At 36.6% G+C, this 25870-nt stretch overlaps 1 protein-coding gene across 5 annotated transcripts in view; it reads right to left on the bottom strand.

Annotated features, from left to right (window-relative positions):
* HEPH (hephaestin) overlaps window positions 1–25870 on the bottom strand; it is a 95165-nt gene that overhangs the window by 10750 nt on the left and 58545 nt on the right. For all 5 annotated transcript variants that reach the window (XM_030851429.2, XM_060292866.1, XM_060292868.1 and 2 more), the window contains one exon: window positions 341–447. In XM_030851429.2, coding sequence (XP_030707289.1) covers window positions 341–447 — 107 coding nt within the window. The remainder of the gene's footprint in view (window positions 1–340; window positions 448–25870) is intronic.

The following is a 25870-nucleotide window of genomic DNA, read 5'->3' as shown; positions in this document are numbered from 1 at the left end:
ATGACTTGCCTAAAGTCACTTCAAAAGCAAGACAGAACAAAATTTGGGCTAGAAACCCAATCTCTTGACAACAAATTCTAGGTTTCTTGAATGATAACATACTGCCTTATATTATCCAAGAAGAAGAAATAAGGAAGAAAATCCTCAGAACTAACATGTGATGCTACCTATTCCTTTCATCCCTCCTCCTAACTACTAGAATAAGCCCAGCATTTGAGGAATTTCACCTGAACCCTGGACTTTAGTGCTGGGCTTCTTACTACATCTGTTTAATAACTTCTTTTTACTAGGCAGCCTGCCCAATTCTGAGACAACTCCAGGAAGCCAATATTGTCTTTACCTTGATGGGATCCACTGCAGAATAATAGATCCAGGAAACACAAGTAGAATCATTGGGCCCAGGGCCAGATCTCTCTGGGATGTTCCACTGGTAAGTGAGAACCTCACCTAGAAGTGGTAACAGGAGTCTCCAGTTAGACCAGATCAGAAATTTCTCCCAGTTCCCGGGTATCCCTAAGAGGCTGTGGCAGGTGAGTCCCAGGACCTTTAAGATATTTCTCCATCATTTCCATATCAGTCTTCATTTTATTTTTGTGACTTTATTCTTATCCCTCCTGGGACACCCTCAACATCTCTTCTACTGTCCCTATCTTTAAATATTCAGGTCCAATACTCTAGTAAGGCAGTTCTGCTACTATTCTCCCTGCTTATAATGACCTTCCTTCTTTGGCTCTGTTTTGGTCTCCCTATCCTGCTGCTGCCTCCTAAATGCAGCTGTTTCTTCAAGGCTCTGTCTCTAGTCCTCTTCTCCTCTTTTTCCATACTGTCTCCATGGAAGATTTAAGCCATCTTTCTGATGTCAATTAATCTGCGTGTATTGATGCCTCAAATACTTAGCCAGACTTTCCTTGTCATTAAGCTCCAATCCAAAATGGGCATAGAGAGAACGTACCTCAACATAATAAAGGCTATATATGACAAATCCACAGTAGGCATCACACTCAATGGTGAAAACCTAAAGCATTTCCTCTAAGATCAGGAACAAGACAAGGATGTCCACTCTCACCACTATTATTCATCATAGTTTTGGAAGTTCTAGCCATGGCAATCAGAGAATAAAAAGAAATAAAAGGAATACAAGTTGGAAAAGAAGAAGTAAAACTGTCACTCTTTGCAGATGACATGATACTATACATAGAGAATCCTAAAAATGCTACCAGAAAACTACTAGATCTAATCAATGAATTTGGGAAAGTTGCAGGATACAAAATTAATGCACAGAAATCTCTTGCATTCCTATACATTAATGATGAAAAATCTGAAAGAGAAATTAAGGAAACACTGCCATTTACCATTGCAACAAAAAGAATAAAATACCTAGGAATAAACCTACCTCAGGACACAAAAGAATTGTATGCAGAAAACTATAAGACACTGATGAAAGAAATTTAAGATGATAACAACAGATGGAGAGATATACCATGTTTTTTTTTGGAAGAGTCAATATTGTGCAAATGACTCTATTACCCAAAGCAATCTACAGGTTCAATGCAATCCCTATCAAATTACCAATGGCATTTTTTACAGAACTAGAACAAACAATCTTAAAATTTGTACTGAGACACAAAAGACCCCAAATAGCCAAAGCAGTCTTGAGGGAAAAAAACGGAGCTGGAGGAATCAGACTCCCTGACTTCAGACTATTTATTTGTTTGTTTGTTTGTTTGTTTGATGGGATTAACAGAAACAAACTACTTTATATAAAATAGATATGCAAAGAGGATATACTGTATAGTACAGGGAATTATAGCAATTATCTTAAAATATCTTATAATGGAGTGTAATCTGCAAAAATATTGAATCATGATGCTGTATAACTAAAATTAACATAATATTGTAAATCAATGACTGAACATTGGGGACAGAGTCAAGATGGCAGAATAGGAGGATGTGGAGTTTGCATCTCCTCACAAATACATCAAGAATACATTGGAACAATTCTCAGAGAGCACCTACTGAACACTAGTGGAGGACCTCGGACACCTAAGGGGACAAAAAAATCCCCGAGCAACCAGGTAGGATGAAGGAAAGGGGGAAGAAAAGTGGAAACAGGATGAGACCAGTGCCCCTGAGGGGTAGCTAAAGGAGAGCAGAGGTTCCTACACTCAGAAAAGCTCACTTACAGCAAGGGGAACAGTGGTGACAGAGAGGGACTTTCAGGGGATTGGGAGATTGGAGGGGAATGCAGCAACCAGTATGTGTAAGGCAGGACAGAGTAATACCTATTCACATAGTCTGTGCCACAGCCCTGCACACCCCAGCCTGAGTTGTGTGTAGGAGGGCTGGGTGCTGGACAGTGAGGTTTGGAGAGTGGACCCAGGGAGGGGGTAGCTGTTGGTTGTGAGGAGACAGCCTGAGGCAGCAGGAGGGAAGGGCTCCATGGCCAGAAAAGTTTGCAGAGGAAGCCCAGGCCACTATGGAGGTGAGATGCAATTGTTGAGTGGTGTGCAAAGAGCAGGACTGCCATTGGAATGCCCTTTCCCACCCGTTTGGCTGGCCTCCTTGGGCAACGTAAGTTGTGCATGCCTGAGCAGGCTCACCCACCCTGAAAACCAGGGTTCCCCTCACCTGCTCAGGCCTTGGCAAGCCTGCTAGGGACCCAGGCCTGAGCCCTACCCCTGCCAAAACCTCCTCTGGCCACATGGGTTCAGGTGGACCTGAGCACAACTCCCCCAAAGCATCCATGGGCTGTGTGGGTCTTGGCAGCCTGCCACCACCCCTGACAAATCTTCCTTTGTCCACGGAGGTCCTGGCAGGCTGAGCACCACCTTTCTCCAAAGCCTCCTCCATCTGTGCCAGCCCCTGAAGCCATGCCCATGGAAGTCTGCACCCTGGCTGGCCTATGCAAGCATGTGTGCTCCAGGCCAGCTTCAGGAGCAGATGCTGGTGAGAGGAATACAAGCAGAGGTGGGGATGACACAGCTGGTCCAGAGACCTACCAAGAGGTCTTGGAGGAACTCCTGGGGAGGTGGGGGTTGGCTGTAGCTCACCGTGGGTGCAGGGACATTGATAGTGGAGGCATCACAGAAGTTTCCATTTTTAAATTTTTTATATTTTTATCTTTAACTTTATTTTTTAAACTTTTAAAATTATTTTATTTTATTTTATCTTTTTGCTGTTGTTCTATTTTGCTTTGTTATTTCATTTTTATTTTTTCTAAAATATTTTTTATTTTTCTTTTTATTCTTTGTTACTGTCCTGCTCTTTGTTATTTGTTGTCCCTTTCTTCCTGTTGGTTTGTTATTTTGATATTTTTGTTTAGTTTTGTTTTGCTTTGTTTATTATTTTCTTTTGTTTTTATCCTTTTTTTCTAGTTTTGATTTTTTTTGTGTGTGTCATTTTTGTGTGTTTGTCTTTTGTTCACTCAGCTTTTCTTTTAGTTAGTTTTTTGATTTTCTTTTGTTTTCAGTTTTCTGTTTGGGTTAGTTTTGTTTTTATTATTGGTTTTGGTTTGGGGGCTCTCTTGTTCATTTTGGTGTCTTCTTGTTTTTTTGCTTTCCTTGGGTTTTTTTTCGTTGTTGTTGTTTGTTTGTTGTTTTGTCTTTTGTTTATTTTGATTTTTTTTGTTGTCTTTGGTTTTATTTGTCTGTTTGTTTTCTTTTGTTTGTGTGATTGTTACTTCTTATTTTTGTTGGTTCGGTTTTGTTTTTATTATTTGCCTTGGGCTTTGTTTGTCTGCTTTTTGTTTGTTTATTTGTTTTTGTCACATTGTGCAACTTGCAGGATCTTGTTTCCCAGGCCAGGGGTTAGGCCTGAGCCCCTGTGGTGGGAGCACCAAATTCAAACTGCTGGGCTATCAGAGAACTACAGGTCCCAGGAAATATTCATCACTGTGAGGTCTCGAAGAAGTCCTCATCTCAGCACCAAGACCTGGCTCCACCTAACTGCCTGCAAGCTCCAGTGCTGGACGCCTCAGGCCAAACAACCAGCAAGAGAGGAAAACAGCTCCACACATCAATAAAAATGAGATGACAGAGAAATATGTTACAGATGAAGGAGCAAGGTAAAAACCTACAAGACCAAATAAATGAAGAGGAAATAGGCAACCTACCTGAAAAAGAATTCAGAGTAATGATAGTAAATATGATCCAAAATCTCGGAAATAGAATGGAGACACAGAACAAGACAAGGATACCCACTCTCACCATTTCTGTTCAGCACAGTATTGGAAATCCTAGCCACAGAAATCAGGTAAGAAAAAGAAACAAAATGTATCCAAGTTAGAAGAGAAGAGGTAAAATTCTCACTATTTCTAGTTGACATAATACTCTATATAGAGAACTCTATAGTCTCCACACAAAAACTATTAGAACTAATAAAGAAATTCAGCAAGGTTGCATGGTACAAGGTTAATATACAGAAATTTGTTGCATTTCTTTACACTAACAATGAAATATCAGAAAGAGAAAGTAAAAAGTAATCCTGTTTAAAATGGTGTCAAAAAATACCTAGGAATAAACTTAACCAAGGAAGCGAAAGACCTATACACTAAAAGTTATAAAACATTGAAAACAGTAATTGGAGATAATTCAAGGAAATTGAAAGATATCCCATGCTTTTAGATTGGAAGAATTAATATTGTTAAAATGTCCATACTACCCAAAGCAATCTACAGATTTAATGCAATCCCTATCAAAACACCCATGATATTTTTCACAGAACTAGAACAAATAATCTTAAAATTTATATGGAACGAAAAAAGACCCAAAAATTTCAAAACAATCCTAATAAAAAAGAACAAAGCTATACTTCCAGACTTCAGACAATACTACAAAGCTACAGTTATCAAAACAGCATGGTATTGGCACAAAAACAGACATATGGATCGATGGAACAGAATAGAGAGTCAAGAAATAAACCCACACACCTACAGTCAATTAATCTTTAACAAAGGAATCAAGACTGTACAATGGAAAGAAAGAAGTCTCTTCAACTAGTGGTGTTGGGAAAGCCAGATGGCCACATGTAAATCAATGAAAATAGAACACTCGAACACTTCCTCATACCATATTCAAAAATTACTCAAACTGGTTTAAAGACTTAGATCTAAGACATGAAAGCATAAAACTCCTAGAAGAGAACAGAGACAAAACATTCTCTGACATAAATCATAGCAATATTTTCTTAGTTCGGTCTCCCAAGGCAAAAGTAATAAAAGCAAAAATAAACAAATGGTACCTAATAAAATCTAAAAGCTTTTGCACAGCAAAGGAAACCATCAATAAAACAATAAGACAACCTGTGGAATGGGAGGAAATATTTGCAAACAATGGAACAAACAAGAGATTAATATCCAAAATATATAAACAGTTCATACAATGCAATATTGAAAAAAGAAAGAACGCAATCAAAAAATGGGCAGAAGACCCAAATAGACATTTCTCCAAAGTAGACATACAGATGGCCAACAGTCACATGAAAAGATGCTCAACATCGTTAATCATTACTGAAGTGCAAATCAAAATCACAATGAGGTATCACCACACACTGGTCAGAATAGCTACCATCAAAAAGTCTACAAACAACCAATGCTGGAGAGGGTGCAGAGAAAAGGGAACCCTTGTACACTGTTGGTGGCAATGTAAATTGGTTCTCTCTCTATGGAAAACAGTAGTTTCCTTAGAAAACTAAAAATGGAGCTACAACATGATGCTGGGCATATATTCAGAAAAGGTGAAAATTCTACTTCAAAAGATATGTTCACCCCAACATTCATAGTAGCATTATTTATAGTAGCCAAGACATAGAAAACACCAAATTGCCCATCACAGATGATTGGTTTAAGAAGATGTGGTATAGATATACAATGGAATATTACTCAGCCATAAAAAAGAATGAAATATTGTCATTTGGAAAAACATGGATGGACTAGAGAATATTACACTCAGTGAAGTAAGTCAGACAGAGAAAGACAAATACTATATGATGTCATTTATATGTGGAATCTAAAATATAATACAAATGAATCTATATACAAAACAGAAATAGACTCACAGATATAGAAAACAAACTTATGGTTACCAAAGGGGAAAGGGAGAGGGGAAGTGATAAATTTGGAGTATGGTATTAACAGATGCAAGCTACTGTACATAAAATAGATTATGAACAAGGGTTTACTGTATAGCACAGGGAAATATATCTATAGCTATCTATCTATATATAACTGAATCACTTTTCTGTACAATATTGTAAATCAATTATACTTCAATAAAAAAATCAGAAATAAAAAAACTAAAATCACAAGTGAATGTAGGGATATTTTACCAACCTCACAGAAATAAAAAGGATTATAAGAAAACACCAAAACAATTATATATCCACCAATTATATAACCTAGATGAAATACACAAATTCCTAGAAATATACAAATTACCTTTCAATACTATCAGTTTTTGATTTCATGTATGTTGGAGTTCTGTTGTTCAATGTGTGCATATTTAGGACAGTTTTTATTTTATTTTTGAGAATTGATCTCTTTATTATATTGTAATATCTTTCTTATCCTTGGTAGATTCCTTAGTCTAAAGTGTACTTTCCCTGACAGTAGTATTAGCCATGTTAGAGTTTACATGGTACATCTTTGTCCATTCTTTCACTTTTATCCTATTTTTGCCTTTACGCTTACAGTGAATTTATTTTATATAACATATAGTTGGGTAATCTTCTAAAATCCAGTATCACAATATACATCTGTTTTTATTGGTGTATTTATATTTGTTTAAATTTAAAATTATTGTTGAAATAAAATCTATCATATTGGTAGATTTTTTTTCTATTTTTCTATTTCTTTTTGTTTTTTCCTTCTTTCTTGCTTTCTTTTGCATTAATTGAGCATTTTATGTGATTCCATTTTTTCTCTATTATTAATTCACTCTACCCCTTTAAAAATAATTTTACTTATTGCTCTAGAATTTATAACATATATTAGAATCTATCTTCAAATAATATTATATTGGTTACTATCTAGAAAGAGATCTTTGCAACTGTATATTCCCAATACATCACTTCCAATCATTGTGGCATTTTTTGTCATATATTTTATATTTGCATATACAAAAATACACTACATTGATAAAGTTTTCTTTTAGACAGTCTTTTGAGCACTAAAAATGAAAAAAATTATCTTTATTTATTCTATTTCCAGCACTCTTTATTTCACTGTATAGTTACCACTTGCTTTCTGGTGTCATGTCAGTTCTTCCTGAAGTGCTTTCTTTAAAATTTCTTGTAATATAGATATACTAGCAATGAATTCTTATAACCTTTTTTTCTGAGAATGTTTTTATTTTTCCTTATTAGTTTCACAGAATATATAATTCTTCATTGACAGCATTTTTATTTCAGCACTTTAAAAATGTTTCATTACTCTTTCTTGCTTTTATAGTTTCTGATGAGAAATCTGCCATAAGTTTTATCTTTGTTCCTTTGTATGTAATGTGCTTTTGTTCTATTTTTCTGGCTGTTTTCAAGATTTTTCTGATTGTCTTTGGTTTTAGTAGACTTTACATGGCATGACTAAGGGTGTTTGCAAGTGTGTGTGTGTGCATGTGTGTGTATGTGTGTGTATTTATTTGTTTGCTTTTGGTAATTATCCCCGTTGGTCTTCTCAGAGCTTCTTGATTCTGTAGTTCTATGTCTATGGTTGATTTTGGAAAAGTTTCAGCTATTATTTCTCTAAATCTTTTGCTTGTCCTATCTCTCTTTCTTCTCTTATGATTTCAATTTCATTTATGTTAGAGTGTTTGATATTATCACGCAGATCTTACATGCTTCATTCTGTTTCTTTTTCCTCTTTTTTGTCTCCTAGTGTTTCAGTTTTGGTAATTTTTACTGACCTATCTTCAAGGTCAGTAGTCATTTTCTCAGTTGTGTAAAGTCTACTGAAGAGACCAGAGAAGCCTCTCTCTCTCTCTATTTTTCATTTCTAGCATTTTCATTTGATTCTCTCTTATAGTTTTTAATTTCTCCACTGAAATTATCATCCCATTTTGCATGTTTGTCACCTTTTCCATTAGGGCCTTTAACATATTAATTGTAGATATTTAAAAATTCCTGTCAGGCAGTTCCAACATCTATGTTATATTTGAATTTGGTTTGTTGTTTTCTTTGTTTCTTAGAAGTATGGGCTGTCAAGGAACAGGAAGCTGGTGTTCCCTAATCTGCAAATTTTGCTATCCTCCAAATTCTTTTTTTAAGTGAAAAGAATCTAGAAGTCAAAAGCTAAACTGTATGATTCAACTTTTATGACATTGTACAACGGAAAACCATAGGGATGTAGAACATAAGGAAAGTGGTTGACAAAAGTGGTGGGATTGGGGGAAAGGCTTGACTACAAAGAGGCAGCCTGAAGAAGTTGTTTTGGGGTAATGGAACTGTTCTGTATCTCGGTTATGGTGGTGAATACACAACTGTATGCATTTTCAAAATCCATGAAATTCTACAGTATGAGTGAATTTTACTAAATATAAAGTTATTTTTAATTAAAAAAATTCTAAAACAGAAGTATTAGTCCTTCTCTCTGTTAGAACCATGGGTCTTGATTAGGCCATGATCTGTGTGGTCAGGCCTTAAACTCTGATGGGTAACATATTTTTCTTTGGCTGAGAGTCATGCAAGTTATCAGATGATGAAGTACAACACATGTATGGCTGAACAATTAAAATATCTGGGGCCCCTAAAATATTTATATTTGAAATGATTGTCACTTATACACAGAATTCTGCTCCAAGTATGGACAAGATCCTTAGTTATTTAAAAACATGGATTAATGGACCTCATCTACAATCATGATTGCTGAATTCTGAAAGTCAGGATTTTGGTGCATCATGGAAATTTGATAAATGCCTTGATTTCCATTTTAGGCTTTTTAAAAGAGTATGATTTCAATTTAATTTCACTGTAAAATATATTCATTAATGTATAATATATACTTTCTTTAAAAAGCTAAAAAAATTCTTATAGCATGGAAAACAGATCACTTCAGTCACTGTTGAAGAAGCAATTTTTTCCCTGAGCTACTGAAGCTTTTTAATGCTGATGGGAGTGACAGTGAAGGATACAGAAGTAGCCTAAGAGTTGAACATTGGCCAAAAGAAAATGGATTGCCCAAAAAGAATTCTCAACAACTAGATCACTTATATCTGCTGTTGGAAAACTGCTTGCAAACATCTGGCTATTAAAGCAGACACAAAAAGCGACCCTCTTTACCAGAGGGTAAAGAAGCCTCATCATCACAGGGTTCTCAGGAGGCAGTCTAAGACACAATGTAGGAATATTCTGAACACAGTTCCTTTCAGGAAAACACCAAATCTAAATCTACTTATGGGAAAATTTCCTCTGAAAAGAGACCTGAAAACTGGCTGAGTGGTTCCTTCATATTGGCAAATGAGAAAAGGATCACATCGAGGCAGTAGGAGGGGCTGAGACATGGTCTTACCATAAATCCCGCCCCAGCTCAACAATCCAGAATTAGGAGGGAACTCACACAACCGAAGCTTCTCCCTGAGGAGCAAAGTGTTCATACCTCATATCAGCACCCTCCCCCTTTAATACCTGAACCTGAAATATGAAGCTGTAAAATATCTGGCTTTTTAAACCAATGGGGCTCATGTTCATGAGATCCAAAGCGATGTAGTGAACTAAGAAATACCTTCTAAATGGCTCATATGCAGACTCACTCGCCCCAGGGCCCAGCACAGATGTAACCATTCGAAAAGCACTCAGACTTTATGTCAAAGCAATTCATTGCTAATCTTAAAGCACTGACCTGAGGAGCAGGGGCATGTTTGGATAATCTCCATGGATGAAGATGCTGGTGGACACCATTTTCACACTGTCGCTCTAAAATGCTAAAGCTGACAAGAGCTATTTTTTCTCAATGGGCGCCACCTCTACCCACCAATTGGTGGGCACCACCTCTGTGCTCCCTCTCTCTCTCTCTCTCTCTGCCTTGATAAAGCTGGCAGGCACTAAGTCTTTTTTCCCTCAGTAAGTGCCACCTTCACTGTTGCCCTCTGCTACTGTCCAGAATGCCAGTATCTCCCAGAGGGAAGCTTTTATACATGTCTGGTGCCCCAGTTTTTATATCTGGTGCCGTGGTTTATATGGCTGCAGCCCAGGAGTTTCCCCTTAAATGCCTGGCTCTGGTGACTAGGGGGGGCTTGTGTTCCTGGGTCACATGGGATTGTCACAACTGGAGAGACAGTTCCTGGAAGGCTACCATCCCTGGGGTACTGCACACAGAGCAGACTGAAACAAACCCCCAGTCTTTCCTTGAAAGAGGCCTCTTTGTTTGTCCTGGAGTTTTAGCTTTGTGTGTGGAGGGGAGGGCTGTCTTCAGGTAAGATAAAGAGTTTTCCAGACAAGCAAAAATCTTAAGAAGTTCATCAGTACTAAACAAGAAAACTAGTATGGTGGATAAAAGACAAAAGTAGTTAAAATAACAATAACTACAATAATTAGTTAAGGGATATGCAAAATAAAAAGATATAAAATGTGACATCAAAAACATATAATTTGGGGGGGAAGAGTAAAAATGTAGAGTTTGAGAATGCATTCAAACATAAGTTGTTATCAACTTAAAATAGATGGTTATAAATAGAGGTTGTTATATGTGTTGTAGTAACTGCAAAGGAAGACCTATAGTAAACACACAAAAGATAATGAGAAAGGAATCCAAGCATATCACTAAAGAAAGTCACCAAACCACAAAAGTGAGCATGAGAAGAAGAAACAGAGGAACTACAAAACAGCCAGAAAATAAACAAAATGGCAATAAGTACATGATAAACATAGGTTTATCATGAACATAGATGCAAAAATCCTCAACAAAATATTAGCAAACCAACATCAACAATACATTAAAAGGATCATACACTATGATAAAGTGAGATTTATTCCAGGGATGCAAGAATGGTTCAGTATCCACAAATCAGTCAACATAATTATACACCACATTAACACAATGAAAGATAAAAATCATATAATCATCTCAATAAATGCAGAAAAAGCGTTTGCAAAATTCAACATCCATTCCTGATTAAAAAAGCTCAACAAACTGAGAAGAGACGGAATATAAGTCAACATAATAAAGGCCATATATGACAAGCCCACATATAACATCATATTCAACGATGAAAAGCTGAAAGTTTTTCCTTTATGATCAGGAACAAAACAAGGATGCCCACTCTCACAATTTTTATTCAACATAGCATTGAGTCCTACCCAGGGCAATTAGGCAAGAAGAAAAAATAAAAGGTACTCAAACTATAAAGGAAAAAGTAAAACGGCCACTATTTGAGGATGACATGATCTTATATATAGAATACTCTAAAGACGCCACCAAAAAACTTTTAGAACTAATAAACAAACTCAGCAAAGTTGCAGGACACAAAATCAACATACAGAAATCCGTTGTGTTTCCATACACTAATAACAAACTGTCAGAAAGAAAAATTAATAAAATAATTCCCAGTTATAATTCCTCAGTAAGAATAAAATACTTAGGAATAAAATTAACCAAGGAGATGAACGACCTGAAAAATAAAAACTATAAGACAGTGAGGAAAAAAATTGAAGAATACACAAATAAATGGAAAGATCTTCACAGATTGGGAAGAATTAATATTGTTATAATGCTCATACTACCCAAAGCAATATGCAGATTTAATGCAATTGCTATCAAAATTTCAATGGCATTTTTCACAGAAATAGAACAATTCTAAAATTTGTTCAGAATCACAAAAGAATCTGAATAGCCAAAGCAATCTTAAGAAAGAAAAACAAAGCTGGAGGCATCATGCTCCCTGGTTTCAAATTATATTACACAACTACAGTAATCAAAACATTATGGTACTGGCATAAAAACAGATACATAGATCAATGAAATAGAATAGACAGCCCAGAAATAAATCCACACTTATATGGGCAATTGATCTACAACAAAGGAGACAAGAATATACAATGGTGAAAAGACAGCCTCTTCAATAAACGGTGTTGGGAGAACTGGACAGCTACATGTAAAAGAATCTAACTAAACTACTTTTCACACCATATACAAAAATAAACTCAAAATGGATATAGACTTAAATGTAAGACCTGAAACCATAAAAATCCTAGAAGAAAACATAGGTACTACACTCTTTGATGTTGGTCTTAACATTTTTTGGATCTGTTTCATCAGGCAAAAGCAACAACAAAAAAATAAGCAAATGGGACTACATAAAACTAAAAAGCTTTTGAATAAAAAACCCACTTTTCGAAAAAGCCACCTACTGAATAGGAGAATATATTTGCAAACAGTAGATCCAGTAAGGGATTAATATACAACATATACAAAGAACTCATACAACTCAACATTCAGAAAAATGAACAACCTGACTAAAAAATGGGCAGAGGATCTGAATAGTCATTTTTCCAAAGAAGACATCAAAATGGCCAACAGGTACCTGAAAAGATGCTCAACATCATTAATTATTAGGGAAATGCAAATCAAAACCATGTTAGCAACTCATATCCATTAGAATGGCTATTATCAAAAAGGCAAGAAATAAGTGTTGGCAAGGATGTGGGAAAAAGGGAACCCTTGTGCATTGTTGATGGAAATGTAAATTGGTGCAGCCATATGGAAAATAGTATGGCAGTTCCTCAAAAAATTAAAAATAGAACTACCATATGATCAAGCAATTCCAATTCTGGGTGTTTATCCAGAGAAAACAAAACCCCTAATTCAAAAAGATATATGCACTCCCACATTTATTTCAGCATTATTTACAATATCCAAGACATGGGAACAACCTGAGTGTCCTTCAGTGGATAAAGTTGATGTGATATATACATGTGTGTGTATACACACACACACACACACACACACACGCACAAAATGGAATTCTATTCAGCCATAAAAAAATAAAATCCTTCCATTTGTGACAAATGAATGGACCGTTAGGGCATTATGCTAAGTGAAATAAGTCAGAAAAAGTTCAATACCATATGTTCTCACTTATATCTTAAATTAGAAAAAAAAACAAGCAAAAAATAAACAACAAAAAACCCAAGGTCATAGATACAGAGAGCAGATTGGTGGTTGCCAGAGGCATGGGTTAGGAGTTGGGCAAAATGGGTAAAGGCAGTCAAAAGGTACAAACTTCCAGTTGTAAAATAAATGTCATGGGGATGCAATGTAAAACATGGTGACTATAGTTTATAATACTGTATTGCATATTTGAAAGTTGTTATGAGAGTAGACGTTCAAAGTTCTCATCACAAGAAAAAAATTGTAACTATGCATGGTGATGGATATTAACTACACTTATTACGGTGATCATTTCACAATGTATACAATTATTGAATTATTATATTGTACATCTGAAATGAATATAATGTCAAATGGCAATTATACTTCAATAAAAAAGAAGCCTCATCATGCAAATCCAAGATTGCTGTTGTCATTACCGTAGATGAACAGTGTCTCTGGGAAATCTGTTGTCTGGGGCTTCAAAACAGACTTGAGGTTCTGTAATGCAGTGATGGGTACCTTTCAGGAGCCTGGTGAAGCAGACCTGATGGTTGTTTTTTTCTCAAAATCCTAACTTGTGTGCATATTCAATAAGAAGTCTCTATATCCAGTTGACCAATCTGTTACAGAGTTTTACTGAAGACAGTTTTTATGATGTTTTGTGATCAACTTTGTAAAGTGTTCCGGTTTTAACTTGCGATCTTTTTGTAATGAATTGTTCATAATATGTTGTAGCTGTACTTAACTCAGCCCATCTTTCACTTAAGATAGTTGTTTACAGACATAAGTATGTGAGCATTGTTGATTTGGAGTTGACCACCTGTTAATATGCGGAAGAGATAGATGATAGTTCTTGATTCTTGTGATGAATGTCTCTATATGTTAATGATTTGTTGGTGAGCACTCAAGGTAATAGAATTGATATACATGTAATATAGCATGCTTCTGAAATACAATTTATTATTTAATCTAGATGTTTAACACTATTAGAATATAAGCTTTTCCAAGGGTGTAATTTTTCCATGTATAATTTACAGTCTCTTTAAAAAATATATATGGTGTCTGTAGAATGTGCTATGTGTATTTATAACAACTATTTATATATTATGGTGTAAGTATTTTTAAATTACATGTTTTACATAGATATGTGGGAAAACATTTTTAAGGTGTGTGTACATTTACAACTCTAACTACATGATACTTGTTTTTATAGTAGTAAAATATTATGCTGCATTATTACTTGCATAATCCTCATTTCACCACAAGTTAACCAACACTCTAACTTATAATACAGACACTAAACTAGGATTTAATAAAGATTTTAGGTTAAAATACAAGTTGTTCATGCCAGTATTCTGAAGTAGTAAGTACAGTTTTTCAACAGTGCTGTGATTGGTCTCATAATTGGGTTAGGTTTTTCCTCTCTACTAAGAAGAAATTTACTGAATACAGGAAAATTTGTACGCCATGTGGGAGTATGTATTATAAAACCTTTAAATTTATTTGGGGAAGAGGGGAAGGTGTACAAATTCCAAGCTTATCAGAACCTATATCATTTAATATGGTTTGGGGATTAGGGCATGTCTGGTATAACCATCTTGGAAAGTGGTTTTAAAATGATCCTTCAAAGTGGTTTTAAAATGATCCTTCTATTAAAGGTTTTAGTCATTTACATTGACTAAAATTTAAATAAATTTATCATCTTCCTCCAAAAAAGATCCATAGCAAAGGGTGAGAAAAGTTAGTTGTATCCCCCTTGAGATTAGGAAAAAGCTAAAGGTTACCACCACTATCACTAATATTAGAGATCCTGGCAAACACATATGTCAAAAAGGAAATAATGAGTAGAAGGATAAAATACTCATTTTTTGCAGAATCAACAAACTACAGAATTAATAAGGAAATTCAGGAAGCCTACCAGATAAAAGATTAAATTATAAAAATCAATAGCATTTAACTACATTAGCAATAATCAATTAGAAATATAATTTAAAATTAGCAACAAAAGCAATAAAACATCTACAGATTAACTTAATTAGGCATATGTAAAACCTTAATGGGGAAAATTTCATAACACTATGAAAAAAGTGTTATGTGTCTTCACAGAGAAGACTATCTGAATAAACGGAAAGTTATTCCAACAAGTGAATAATATAAAAATGCCAATTTTCTCTAAAATAATCTATAAATTCAACACAATACAAATCAAAATCATAGTTGGATTTTGTTGTTGAACTTGATAAACTTACTCTAAAATTTATATGAAAAAATAACACACACTTCAGTCAATCTTGAACAAAGGAGGCCTATCCTCCAAATATTAAGACAAATTTCAAACTTATAATAATAAAAATAGTATGATATTTTTGCAATAACATAATAACATACAAATACAGCAGAATAAAAACTTGGAGTCAGATCTATTTATTTAAAGAAAGTAAACAATGAATGTCCATCAACAGAGGAATGGATAAAGAAGATGTGGTACCTATATACAATGGAATATTACTCAGCCATAGAAAGGAATGAAATTGGGTCATTTGTAGAGATGTGGATGGACCTAGAGAGTGCCATACAGAGTGAAGTAAGTCAGAAAGAGGAAAGCAAATATCATATAATAATATGTGATATATGCTTGCATATATGTGGAATCTAGAAAAATGGTATAGATGATATTATTTGCAAAGCAGAAATAGAGACACAGACATAGAGAACAAATGTATGGATACCAAGGGGGAAAGGGGTGGGGTGGGAGGATTTGGAAGACTGGGACTGACACATATACGTTATTGATATTATGTATAAAAAAGACAACTGATGGGAACATACAATATAGCACAGGGAACTCTATCTAATGCACTGTAGTAACCTAAATGGGAGGGAAGGCTAAAAGGGAGGGGATATCTGTATGTGTATGGCTGATTCATTTTGTTGTGCAGTGGAGGCTAACACAACGTTGTAAAGCAAACATACTCCAATAAAAATTCATAAAAAAAGAAAGTAAACTATAAAGGTGGCAAAAACAAGTAAAATGGGGAAGAGCTGAGTTGTTTAAGACATGGTATTGAGAAAACTTGCTCACTATATGGAGAAAAAAATTAAATGGATCCCTAGCTAATGGCACATAGAAAGGTAGATTCTGGCATTATTAAATATCTGAATGTGACAAAATTATAAATAGAAGATAACATAGCCCAATATCCTTGTGACCAGAGGTGAAAAGGACCTTATAAACAAAACTTAAAAAGCACAAATCATGAGGCCAAAATTTGATTACAAATGATGTTCTGTTCAACAAACAACACCATGAACAAAATGAACAGATGAATGACAAATTGGGAAAAGATACCTGCAATGTATAAAACAGACAAGGAACTAATATGTAAAATATAGAAACTCTTGAAGATCAAAAAGAAAAATCTATCTAGAAACCCCAATCTATCTAGAAACCCCAGAATCAGAACACTTCTTACTCCTTTCACTGTATTTGGCTGGCCTGAGCTGCCATCATTTCATACCTGGATTAATCTAATTATCTCGGTCACTCTTTATTGTCTAACTCACTCTCTAAGTGATCTCATGCATATTATATCTTTAAATATCATCTACATGCTGATGACCCTTAAATTTCTATCTCGAGTTCACACCTCTTCTCTAATTTGGCTACACGTGTAGCCAAATACCTACTTGATATTTCCACATCTTAAACTTTATTTCAAACTTCTCCATTTCATTGAATGACAACTATTTCCATTGGTCCAGACCAAAAACCTTGAAATCATCTTTTTCTGCTTTCCCCCTCCCATCTCACATCTAGACCATCAAAATATCTCATTGGATCTACCTTAAAAACCCATCCTAAATATGACCACTGCTCATCACTTCCAAGCTACCATCATCTCATCATCTCTAAACAGAATTACTGCATTGCTTCCTAGATCATCTCCCTAATTCCTCCCTTGCCTACTTATAATCTCTCCTCAACACAGCAATAGGATTGATCCTGTTAAAATGTAAGTCAGATCATGTCGCTCCTCTGCTTAAAATCTTCCAATGGTTTCCCAATCCACTCAAAGTTCCTATTATGGCCTGTAAGACCCAACATAATCTGCTTCCTGCTCTTCTTCCACTTTTAACTTTCTGACCTTTTCGCCTACCCTTCTCCCTGTGGCCTACTCAATTCCAGAATACTAGCAGTCTTGCTCTTCTTGATCAGAACGAATACACTCTTGCTTCAGGGTCCTTACCCTTGCTGTTCCTTTTTCTTGGAATTTTCTCCCCTTCCTCAAATACTCTTTTCATAGTTGTCTCCCTATCTCCTTATATCCATCAGGTCTCAAATTAAACGTCATGGCCTCAGGAAGATTTATACACTTCTCCCTCCACCCTGTCACATTATCTTCTTCTGCTTCCTTCATAGAACTTACCAAATTTTGTAAATATGTATGTATCTATTGGTTTCTCACTTACTACCTGCTTTCTCCCCTAGACTGTAAAATTTATGAAGGCAGAGGTCACATTGGTTTTACTAACCAATTTGCACTGCAATATTTATTAGTGACCCCCCAATTTTTTTTCATTAGACATTTGTATTTCTTCCTTCATAAATTTCCTGTCTATATACTCATTTTTCTTTTGCTACTCTTTAAAAAAAATAAGTTTCCTACCTGTAGTAACAATATCTTATGTGTTAAACATCTTTTTAGGGTCTCAAACTTAGAAAAATCTATCTCCACCCAGAATTCAGATATATTTTCTTTTAATTCTTTTATTTTTAAACTATTTTACCTTTAATCTGTTTGTAATTTATTTTAGCATATGGTAATAAACAGAGATCTAATTTTGTTTTTGGCAAGAGACAACTTGTCCTAAAGCCATATAGTCCTCTCTCGGTATCCATGGGGGATTGGTTCCAGGAACCACCATAGATACAAAAATCCATGCTTAAGTCTCTTATATAAATGGTACACTATTTGCATATAATCTACACACATCCTCTCATATACATTAAATCATCTCTAGATTACTTTTAATATCTAATACAATGTAAATACTATGTAAATAGTTGTAAATACAATGTAAATGCTATGTAAATAGTTCCTGGCCCATGGCAAATTAAAGTTTTGGTTTTTGAAACTTTCTGGAATTTTTTTCTGAATACAGTTGACCCATGAACAACACAGGGTTAAGGATGCCAACCTTCCACACAACTGAAAATCCACATATAAGGACTTCCCTGGTGGTGCAATGGTTAAGACTCTGTGCTCTCAATGCAGGGGGCCCAGGTTTGATCCGTCGTCAAGGAACTAGATCCCACATGCATGCTGCAAATAAGAGTATGCATGCCACAACTAAGGAGCCCACAATCCACAACTAAGGAGCCCGCTTGCTGCAACTAAGACCTGGTGCAACCAAATAAATAAATAAATATGTTTTAAAAATTATATAAAAAATGAAAATCCACATATAACTTTATGGTTGGCTCTCCATATTCATGGTTCCTCATCTGTGGATTCAACCAACCACAGACTGGGTAGTACTTTAGTACATATTTATTGAAAAAATCTGTATATAAGAGGACCTGTGCAGTTCAAATCCATGTTGTTCAAGGATCAACTATATTTTCAGTCTGTAGTTGGTTGAATCCATGGATGTAGTTGGTTGAACCAGTGGATATGGAGGGCTGACTGTATTGATCAATTTTTCCTTTCTGCCACTGAAATGCTAGATTTTTCTAATATTAAACTTTTATATACACTCAGCATTAGAGGCAAGAGGCAAGATTTCTATGCGCTTGTGATAATATTAATACAGGACCACAAGAATGTCTGACTTTTATTAATTACTCCTCTCCTTGAGGCTTCTGAAAAACTTTGACTTAAAGTCCTAAACAAAGCTTCCTCATTCCAGCCCCTTGAAACAGATAGCTTGATCTGCAGTGCAGGCATAACACAGAAAACCAGTTATATGAGTCTTAACTCATATAACCAGTTTACCCATTTGCAGGCACAGATCAACTTACCACATGGAAGAGTGAAATAGAGAGTGCTGAGATGAGAGAAAGAGTAACCCTGCCCACTAGTAAGGCATTGTCCAACAAATATCCTGGGTTCTGACTAATCAGGTTAATAACATTTCCTTAGTGAGGAGACCTAAGGAGGGAGGTAGAAAGAAGAAATGTGGGCTAGTATTGGAATAATTGTATTCCCACAGCTGTTGACAAAGGTAGAACTTTGAGTCTGTTTCAGGGATTTTTTTGTCCTATTAATTATTTTTTAACAGTACCATGCTGCTTTAATTATTGTACCTTTATAATATGCTGTAATATTGGGTTGTGCTAGTCTTCTCTCATTAATCTTTTTTATTAAAGAGTAGTTGATTTACAATATTGTGTTAGTTTCAGGTGTACAGCATAATGATTCAGGTTTTTTTCTGATTATATTCCATTATAGGTTATCACAGATATTGAATATAAATCCCTGTGTTATGCAGTATATCTTTGTTGTTTATCTATTTTATGTATAGTAGTTTGTATCTGTTAATTCCATACTCCTAATTTGTCCCTTCTTCCTTTCCTCTCCCCTTTGGTAACCATAAGTTTGTTTTCTATGTCTGTGAGTCTGATTCTGCTTTGTATATAGACTCATTTTATATTATTGTATTATTTTTTTAATTTCCACATATAAGTGTTATCATATAGTATTTGTCTTTCTCTGTCTGACTGACTTCACTATGTATTATATTCTCTAGGTCCATTCATCTCATTCATCTTTTAAAATACTTCTTGGATCTTCTTGTCCAGGCATTCCTTATTCTTCCAAATGAACTTTATATACAATCATTTCATTTAAGTATAAAAATGTCCAATTGTGCTTTTGATTAGAACTGCTTCAAATCTATAAATTATTTAAGGTATATCACCTCCTATTAAATAATGGTATTTGCAAAGTTCCATTCTCAGCTCAATGTTATTGTCACTTTACACACTATCTCACTAGGTGATCTCACATATGACCATGATTTCAACTATCATTTATTGTAGTTACTGGTGACTGTTAAAACTCCACATTTTTACAGATATTTCTTCCAAATTACAAACCCATACTCAAATTGAGTACAGCCTCCTATTTTTTTTTTTTTTTTTTTTTTGCGGTATGCAGGCCTCTCACTGTTGTGGCCTCTCCCATTGTGGAGCACAAGCTCCGGACGCACAGGCTCAGCAGCCATGGCTCACGGGCCCAGCTGCTCCGCGGCATGTGGGATCTTCCCGGACCAGGGCGCAAACCTGCATCCCCTGCATCGGCAGGCGGACTCTCAACCACTGCACCACCAGGGAAGCCCAACCTCCTATTCTTTTCAGTGCTCTCTTTTCCACCTGGATGTCTTACAGGTACCTTATATTCAAGACAATCAAAAAAAAAAACTTAATGGGCTTCTCTGGTGACACAGTAGTTGAGAGTCCGCCTGCTGATGCAGGGGACACACGTTCGTGCCCCAGTCCAGGAAGATCCCACATGCTGTTGAGCGGCTGGGCCCGTGAGCCATGGCCGCTGAATCTACGCATCCAGAGCCTGTGCTCCACAACAGGAGAGGCCACAACAGTGAGAGGTCTGTGTACTGCAAAAAAATAATAATAAAATAAATAAATAAACTTAATATCTTCCCCCTCTAAATAAACAAACAAAAACACCCCATACTTCGTGCTTTTTTATCTTCTTTTGTGAGTGGTACCACCATCTAGGTGCTTAATCCAAAAAATCAGTTTGTAATCCTTAACTCTCTCTTATCCCCTAACACCTGTACAATCATCGTGTCCTATTGATTATCCATTAACATCCCTCAAACCCAACTAATTCTCTCAATCCTCATTTCCTACCATTTTTGTTAAAGTCATCATCATCACTTGTATGTACAACAACCTTCTAAATGTTTTCCCTGCTTCCAATGTATCTCCTTTCTCCTTTTACTCATTTATTGATGATTTTAGTACCTGGATCACCATCTTCCTTTCCACCCCAATCTCTACCACTCTTCTGAGTAACTTTGAAGTCTATATGTATGACTCATCCAACACTCTAGCCTTTCAGTCCCTTGATCTCAATTCCATTAACTTTCACTTCCACTTTACTTTAGCCCCTGGTCAAACCCCAGACCATCTCGTCACCTGAAATTGCTCTTCTTAAGTCTTAAAATCAATCCACACTCACTGTTTCTACTCCCAACTCTCCCAATTACTCTTTATTCCATTATAATCTGGCTTCTTTTCCCACCAATTTATGAAAAGCACCAGCCATTCCTCTGTTGCTATATCCAATGGGAAATTTTATGTTATCTCATTTAATCCCTCTGAGGAAGCTGAAACTGTTGACCTCTTCATTTTTGAAATGATCTTTTAAACATTTTCGATACAATCTTATCATGGTTTTTCTTCTAACATCTTGCTCACTTTTTCTCACGCTTACCTTTCAATTAGTACCTCCCTTAAAAGTTGGTTTTCCTCAGGGTATCATTCTAGGATTCCTACTGTCCCAATGAATATACTCTTCCAGGGTGACTGTGCTTATTTCTTTGCCTTCAATTACTACTTAAATGTTGATGTCTTTCACACCTATTCCTTCAGATCCTACATTTCTTTTGAGCTTTGGACCTTTATGTCTATTAGATATCTCTATTTCGTTGTCTTACAGACATCACAAATTCAAGAAATTCCAATGTGAACTCACCATCATCCATTCTTCCCCATCCCAAATCAGTTTCTGCCCATGTTCCCTATAGTGGTGAATGACATTACCATATATCTGGTTGTCCAGGCCAAAAATGTGGGAATCATTCCAGGATTTTCCTCCAAATATCTGGCTGTCATTCAAGAATCCTCCTTCTCACCTTCCATATCCAATTAATCAAATCCTGTTGATTCTACTTACTTGATCTTTTTAGAACCCATTCCTCAACATCAAATTTCTTCTTTTCTTCCACACTATCAATTTACCAATTTACCTGTATACTTACTTCTCATTTTTTAGATTAGTGGTTCTTAAGGTGTAGATCCTGATCCAGCAACATCAGAATCACCTAGGAAATTGTTTGAATAAGAAAATTCTTGAACCCTATCCCAGACCTACTGAATCAGAGGATCTGGGGATATTCCCAGAAATCTATGATTTAACAGACTTTCCAGGTGATTCTGATACATGTTAAAGTTTGAGAACTACTGATTTAGATCTCAGCTATCACCTACTCTGGGAAACAATCCTTGACCATCCAAACTTTAGATTAGGTACCCTATTCTACACTTCCATGGCACATTTTTAAAGCTCCGATTTAACAGTTAAAACTGGGATTATAATTACTGGTTTACTTATCTATCCTATTAGCCCAAGTTTTTTTTTTAGGGTATGAAAAAGTATTATTCCCCACTCTTTCTATAATTTCTAAAATTTCTCCTGCACCCAGTAAGGCTCCAGTAAGTGTTAATTCAATGAATGAATGCATGGAAGATAATGTGGTCAGGAATATGGTAACACTACATTTAGTATTAGAAGTTTAGTATATGACTGAAGTTAGGATTTAGTCTGTACTAAGAGGACAAGAACTTTATCTATGGCTGGGTTTAAGGATCAGTTTGTGGTCTGGTACAGGTCACTCTCTAGTCATGATTAGGAGCTCAGACTATAGCCAAGTTCAACTTCAGATCTAGAGAGGGTTAGAAGCTCAATCTGTACTCAGCGCTAATGACAGTATAAGGCTCCATGTGTGGCAAGTGTTGAGCATGTCTTTGATTAAACAAAAGACCTAAGGTGGTGGAAGATGGCAGAAGAGTAAGATGCGGAGATCACATTCCTCCCCACAGATATATCAGAAAAACATCTACACGTGGAACTGCTCCTATAGAACACCCACTGAATGCTATCAAAAGACTTCAGACCTCCCAAAAGGCAAGAAACTCCCCACGTACCTGGGTAGGACAAAAGAAAAAAGAAAAAACAGAGACAAAAGAATAGGGATGGTACCTGCACCAGTGGGAGGGAGCTGTGAAGGAGGAAAGGTTTCCACACACTAGGAAGCCCCATCGTGGCCAGAGACTGTGGGTGGCGGAGGGGGGAAGCTTCAGATACATGCAGGAGAGCACAGCAACAGCGGTGCCGAGGGCAAAGTGGAGAGATTCCTGCACAGAGGATTGGTGCCAACCAGCACCAGCCCGAGAGGCTTGTCTGCTCACCCGCCAGGGCAGGTGGGGGCTGGGAGCTGAGGCTCGGGCTTTGGTCGGATCGCAGGGAGAGGATGAGGGTTGGCGGTGTGAACACAGCCTGAAGAGGTTAGTGCACCACAGCTAGCCAGGAGGGAGTCCAGGAAAATGTCTGGACCTGCCAAAGAGGCAAGAGACTTTTTCTTCCCTCTTTGTTTCCTGGTGCATGAGGAGAGGGGATTAAGAGCACTGCTTAAAGGAGCTCCAGAGACGGGCGCAATCCGCAGCTAACAGTGCGGACCACAGAGACGGAGATGAGATGCTAAGGCTGCTGCTGTCACCATCAAGAAGCCTGTGAGCGAGCACAGGTCACTATCCACACCACTCCTCCTGGGAGCCTGTGTAGCACGCTACTGCCAGGGTCCCGTGATCCAGGGACAACTTCCCCAGGAGAACACACAGCACGCCTCAGGCTGTTGCAACATCATGCCAGCCTCTGCGGCCACAGGTTCGCCCCGCATCTGTACCCCTCCTTTCCACCAACCTCAGTGAGCCAGAGCCCACAAATCAGTTGCTCCTTTAACCCCTTCCTGTCTGAGGGAAGAACAGATGCCCTCAGGTGACCTACATGGAGAGGCAGGGCCAAATCCAAAGCTGAAACCCGAGAGCTGTACGAAAAAAGAAGAGAAAGGGAAATTTATCCCAGCAGCCTCAGGAGCAGCGGATTAAATCTCCACAATCAACTTGATGTACCCTGCAACTGTGGAAAACCTGATTAGACAACGAATCATCCCAAATTGAGGAGATGGACTTTGAGAGCAAGATATATTATTTTTTCCCTTTTTCCACTTTTTGTAAGGGTGTACATGTATGCTTCTCTGTGAGATTTTGTCTGCAAAACTTTGCTTTCACCATTTGTCTGAGGGTTCTGTCCATCCATTTTATTTATTCATTTTTTATTTTTTTTAAAAAAATTTCTTAATAATTACTTTTTATTTTAATAACTTTATTTTATTCTATTTTATCCTCTTTCTTTCTTTCTTTCTTTCTTTCTTTCTTTCTTTCTTTCTTTCTTTCTTTCTTTCTTTCTTCTTTCTTTCTATTTTTTCTCCCTTTTCTTCTGAGCCATGTGGATGAAAGGATCTTGGTGCTCCAGCCAGGAGTCAGTGCTGTGCCTCTGAGGTGGGAGAGCCAACTTTAGGACACTGATCCACAAGAGACCTCCCAGTTCCACATAATATCAAATGGTGAAAATCTCCCAGAGATCTCCATCTCAAGACCAAGACGCAGCTTCACTCAACGACCAGCAAGCTACAGTGCTGGACACCCTATGCAAAACAACTAGAAAGAAAGGAACACAACCCCACCCATAGCAGAGAGGCTGCCTAAAATCATAATAAGGCCACAGATACCACAAAATACACCACCAGACGTGGACCTGCCCACCAGAAAGACAAGATCTTACCTCAGCCAAGAGAACACAGGCACTAGTCCCCTCCAACAGAAAGTCTACACAACACATTGAAAAAACCTTAGCCACTGGGGACAGACACCAAAAACAATGGGAACTACGAACCTGCAGAATGAAAACAGGAGACCCCAAACACAGTGGGATAAGCAAAATGAGAGGACAGAAAAATACACAGCAGATGAAGGAGTAAGGTAAAAACCCACCAGACGTAACAAATGAAGAGGAAATAGGCAGTCTACCTGAAAAAGAATTCAGAATAATGATAGTAAAGATGATCCAAAATCTTGCAAACAGAAGTGAGAAAATGCAAGAAACATTTAACAAGGACCTAGAAGAACTAAAGAGGAAACAAGCAACGATGAACAACACAATAAATGAAATTAAAAATACTCTAGAAGGGATCAATAGCAGAATAAATGAGGCAAAAGAAGAGATAAGTAACCTGGAAGATAAAATAGTAGAAATAATTACTGCAGAGGAGAATAAATGAAAAAGACTGTAAAGAACTGAGGACAGACTCAGAGACCACTAGGACAACATTAAACACACCAACATTCAAATTATAGGGTTGCCAGAAAAAGAAGAGAAAAAGAAAGGGACTGAGAAAATATTTGAAGAGATTATAGTTGAAAACTTCCCTAATATGGGAAAGGAAATAATCAAGTCCAGAAAGCACAGAGAGACCCATACAGGATAAATCCAAGGAGAAACACGCCAAGACACATACTAAGCAAATTAACAAAAATTAAAGACAAAGAAAACATATTAAAAGCAGCAAAGCAAAAACAACAAATAACACACAAGGGAATCCCCATAAGGGTAACAGCTGATCTTTCAGCAGAAACTCTGCAAGCCAGAAGGGAGTGGCAGAACATACTTAAGTGATGAAGGAGAAAAACCTACAACCAAGAATACTCTACCCAGCAATGATCTCATTCAGATTTGATGGAGAAATTAAAACACTTACAGACAAACAAAAGCTGAGAGAGTTCAGCACCACCAAACCAGCTTTACAACAAATGCTAAAGGAACTTCTCTAGTCAAGAAACACAAGAGAAGGGAAAGGCCTACAATTACAAACACAAAACAATTATAAAATGGGAATAGGAACATATATATCAATTATTACCTTAAAGGT

Source organism: Globicephala melas, chromosome X (genome assembly GCF_963455315.2).
Source record: "Globicephala melas chromosome X, mGloMel1.2, whole genome shotgun sequence".
Classification (NCBI taxonomy): Eukaryota; Metazoa; Chordata; class Mammalia; order Artiodactyla; family Delphinidae; genus Globicephala; species Globicephala melas.
Note: the sequence above shows the minus strand (reverse complement) of the source record. Positions and strands in the feature narration are given on the sequence as shown.